The sequence below is a fragment of the Contarinia nasturtii genome, unplaced genomic scaffold, assembly GCF_009176525.2.
Source record: "Contarinia nasturtii isolate CC-2019 unplaced genomic scaffold, AAFC_CNas_1.1 Cnas_scaffold_1555, whole genome shotgun sequence".
In the NCBI taxonomy this organism is placed as follows: Eukaryota; Metazoa; Arthropoda; class Insecta; order Diptera; family Cecidomyiidae; genus Contarinia; species Contarinia nasturtii.
Window position 1 is genome coordinate 5,868 of NW_022198890.1, and position 4,918 is coordinate 10,785.

Here is a 4,918-nt window from a genome sequence, read left to right on the forward strand (position 1 = left end):
GGGAGCCATAGCGAGCCATATGTAGTTTTTCCTATAGTAAACTTTTCAAAAAAATAATTTTATATGTCGCAAAATGATATAATAGTTATAGCGAGCCATAGCGAGCCATAGGGAGCCATAGCGAGCCATTTGTAGTTTTTCCTATAGTAAACTTTTCAAAAAAAAATAATTTTATATGTTGCAAAATGATATAATAGTTATAGCGAGCCATAGCGAGCCACAGCGAGCCATAGCGAGCCACAGCGAGCCATAGCGAGCCACAGCGAGCCACAGTGTGGGTAATTTGACGTTTCACACTGTGCGAAAACATAACAACATAAATGTGCGAAAGTATACACTGTTCAATTTCTCTTAGTTTATTAACGGGTTTGTGTTGATATATCGAATACAAGCATAAACACCTATGTTTCTTATTGAATTTAAATTGGAGGCAATACAACTAAAAAAACTCAGCAAAAAACTCAGCAATACAAAATGTTCATATTCAAATTATATCTTATTGTTACAATTATTTTGTGCAGCGAAAGCTGTTCAACATAGACATACAACAGCACATTGAACAATTGTCGGCTCTGGTGCTTACACAATCAACTCAGGATCAAAAGAATTTCTACGATCAACTACATTTGGGACCACTGAAAATTCACATTTCATTTTCGATGGCCGGCTTAGAACCGGGTAAGTCCTTAATTTCAAGTCGATGAAAAACCCTTATGATTTATACATTTTTCTTTACATTTATTATCATTTTTCAGGCGCATTGCCACCGGTTTTATCGACCATTTTACAGGGAGTCGGTGTCACATTAACCGATATCAATGATATTGTTTTCCGTTTAACATTCTTCGAACGTGAATACAATTTCTTCACACAACGACAACTCACCAACGAAATAACATCGCATTACACAAGTCAAGCGCTTAAACAAGCGTACGTGCTCATTTTGGGTTTGGACGTTATTGGTAATCCATATGGATTAGTTGTTGGCATTACCAAAGGTGTTGAAGATCTATTCTACGAGCCATTCCAGGTAAATTTTATAACCACTTCACGCATAGTTTTTGGAGTCATGGAGGCTATCTTTCTGAACAAAAACAAAAAAAAAATCTTTTTAATGTTTTAGGGCGCAATTCAAGGACCAAGTGAGTTTGCTGAAGGTTTGGTTCTCGGTGTAAAATCATTATTTGGTCATACAGTTGGAGGTGCTGCTGGTGCTGTATCAAAGTAATACATTCTAAATCATTTATCGAATCACAATTTAAAACAAATAATTGATTTCAGGATCACTGGAGCAATGGGCAAAGGTTTGGCAGCCCTAACATTCGATAAAGATTATCAAAAGAAACGACGCGAAGCATTGAATAAAAAACCAGCCAATTTACATGAAGGTTTGGCTCGTAGCGGTCAAGGACTTGTCATGGTACGTCTAACTTTCAATATCGAATTGCGCTTTTTTCGTACTAAACGGTTTTCGTTGTGTAGGGTGTTGTCGACGGAGTAACCGGAGTCGTAACGCAACCATTTAGTGGGGCTATGAGCGATGGTGTTGGTGGTTTTTTCAAGGGATTGGGCAAAGGTACTGTTGGTTTGATTGCACGTCCAACAGCTGGTCTTGTTGATTTTGCCAGTGGAAGTTTTGATGCTGTTAAACGTGCCACCGAACTGTCTGAAGAAGTGAACCGTTTACGACCACCACGTTCATTACATTCGGACGGTGTTTTGCGACCGTTCTGCTTGCGAGAAGCTGAAGGCAATAAACTATTGAAGTATGTACTCATACAATTTTGAAGAAGATACAAGTGTTTTACACAATTCAATTGCAATTTTGTAGGGAAATCGAAAAGGGAAAATATGCCAGCAGCGATATTTTTGCACACTACGAGGTTATCATTGAAAAGCGTGAAGTTTTATTGTTGTCTGATCATCGTTTGATATACTGTGAGAAAAACGATTTGTTCGGTGGATGGCAGGTAAGATATTAACGTGGCAGTTGAACTAAAAAAACACAATCCCACTATAAATGTCGTATTATTTCAGGTTGGTTGGTCATATCGTTGGAGTGAAATCCATATGCTTCGTTCGGTTGACCGAGGTGTTGAGGTGTTGATTGGCGAAAAGTCAAAGAAGGTGTTGGGATTTTTCGGTTCCAGTGAACAAAAGAAGAAAATAATCCTAATTGCGCAGCCAGCACGACGTCAAAAGTTGCTCAAAATCATGACCAACCTTAAAGCGAATGAACAATAAATTGTTCAATCGGATTCATTCGTAATAACATAAATCCCAAAAAAAAACAAAAACTTTGAAACAACCACATTCGTTTTGGTTACCCATTCTTCCTTTGATTTCAGCTGTCCCGCTGAATCGTCATAAAATTTGGAATCATCACACCATTTATACAATATAATTTCAATTTTCCATATTTGCACACTTATGTAGTTTTAATCAAATCCAGTGAAATATAACGTAAGGTATAGCCATATGTATTGCGTGGATAAGTTTTATTCATTTTTTTATGCTTTTCTTGGGTATTTTTTGAATTTATTTAGATCAAATGCATAGCATATCTTTTAAACTGAAACTGAACATTTTTTTTTTTCGAAAGATAACGAACCAACTGAAAATTATTTTTAAAGACTTTCTTAATTTGATCAAGTCAAAAATCTACCTCAAATGTTTTCCGAAACAGATAACAATTTATTAAGATAATGAAAAATAATAAAAAAGAACCATTTTATAAATATAATTTTTTTTCATATAAAAAAATATTTTCAAAATAAATTTATTTATCAACATGATTGCATTAAAGCTTCGATTTTTGTAACGTATTAAGGAAGTAATCCATTTCTCTTTCTTATGTGTCCCTGTTTCGGTTTGCTTTTCAGTTTTTTTTACGATGAGGTAATCGTTGTCCATAACTTTCAATTTCGCACAATGCTAAAGTTACAGGGAAGAGTTTTACTGTATTACTTAAAGAGCGTTGCCACTTTCAAATGTTTTTGAATCGATGGTGAAACGTGAGCGAGAGAGATTCAATGGTTTTAAGACACACAAAAATCAATTATTTTTTTTTGGAGCGATATCACCGAACGAACAACGAACAAAATTAAAGATAACGAGAACCGATTGGTTGGTTCTCTTGCGAGAAAAAAAAACAACACAAAATCGTTATCGCCATACACAGTGTGCAGAGAGAGAGAAAGATAAAAAAATCCAACTGAATTCATTTTCGTGCTGTTGAGTTTGAACTATGTATAAACATACGAAGAGAATTGAATAAAATTGGCGTGCATTATAACGAATCAGATTAATAACAGTAAACCATGGTAAATGTGTTATCGCTGACATCGAATTCTAATTTCCAGTTTTATGTGCGCGTGTGTATATTTTTTTTCGTTTGTTGTCGGCTGCTACTGTTCCTTTCTGTCGCAATTCGGTTTAAACCATTACTGCAACCGCGCGATAATCGATTCTCGTGCGAAAAATACAAAAATCAAAAACAAATCTAAATAATTAGTAGTGCGCTACACGTACGATGAATGTCGTTCTTGTTTTTTTTTTGCTCTCCGTTGAGCTTTCATTTTTAACTTCTTTTTGGTTTCGTTTGGTGCGGTAATCGATCGCGTTGCCATTTTTATCCTACTTGGTATTATCTCGGCTCACTTTTCGGTACTCTCTTTCTTAAATGCTTGCATAACAATGGACAACATGGAATGGACAAGAGGAGAGAGAGAATTCGAAACAATCACCTTTGGCAACAACAGTAGATGGATAGTTAACAGATCAGACTATGAATGAGTTAATATATTTGTGTAACACTATACGACGCTAAAGAAGAAGAAAAAAGAAAAAGCACTCCACAATAAGTGAGTGAAAAAGTGAACGTTCACTGACCTTGTATATTTCTCTCTTGATTTCAATTTCGTTGACTAATTATTTTTTTCTTTCGAATTCTGATAAGTGTTCACATTATTATCGATAATTCGGTTAAAATCGAGAGTTTTAAACAGTTTGTTTACTGAATTTTGTAAACAACATAAACAATTGTACAATGACAATCCATCTTGTTCGCATCGAAACTATTAAAATGAACCCGATATTTTTTTTATCTCACTGCTTTTTTCTCGATACGATTTGTATGAACCGCAGTAATAATGACCGAGCATTCGTATGTTTAATGCTTTTCTGGTATTAAAATGGTCTTTTATGATTTTATGATGATTGGCTGGACGGTCACGCGCACCTCACCGATTCTAAATGTAAAATCACATTTAATTATGTGCTATGCGATGGCAAAACAAGTTCTGATTCTTTCAAGAACGTTCGATTTTATTTATCTCCGTCTTTCACAATATTCTGCATTTAGAACCATTTTTACTCCAGTGTGAGGGTTAGTATGTGTTGCCGGCTGGCCGTGTATATCATCAGATCAGCAACAGCGGCAAAGAGAAAAAAATCCGAACCGGACCTTTGAACATAAATACAACTGATTTAAAGAGAATGCAAAAAAAAACATTCACGTTACACACACGTCACAAAATATGGAGACATAAATGATATATTAATCATTTTGAAGTTGTGTTCTTTACAAATAGATATGGATTATAATTTTCTATCTGTTTTTTTTCTGTCTAAGCCTTGGTGTGGATACGAGATAATACATTTCACAAAATTCTTTAAGTTAAGGTCAAGAATGATTTGGTGAGCAGCAGTTTTTTTCGTTGAATTCTATTTTCGAAGTCATGATGGTAACCAATTCAAAAGAAACATTGCGTACCATAATTGCGTTCTTTCATATTTAGTCTGCTTGACATTCAATTTACGAAAGAATTTTTAGACAAAAAGGAAATTGCGCATTTCCCAAAACACATCGAAGAAAATTGTTAATTTGTTCATTTCAAAAAATGGTTAACTATTTATT

General features: G+C 34.8%; 1 protein-coding gene across 1 annotated transcript; it reads left to right on the top strand.

Moving 5' to 3' along the window:
* Positions 1–499: 499 nt before the first annotated feature.
* LOC116346494 (vacuolar protein sorting-associated protein 13-like) lies at positions 500–2,479 on the top strand. Its single transcript, XM_031776576.1, has 7 exons — positions 500–678; positions 756–1,030; positions 1,124–1,224; positions 1,282–1,420; positions 1,483–1,766; positions 1,832–1,970; positions 2,038–2,479. The coding sequence occupies exons 1-7, from the start codon at positions 660–662 to the stop codon at positions 2,242–2,244; spliced, it is 1,164 nt and encodes a 387-aa protein (XP_031632436.1). The 5' UTR covers positions 500–659; the 3' UTR covers positions 2,245–2,479.
* Positions 2,480–4,918: the final 2,439 nt, after the last annotated feature.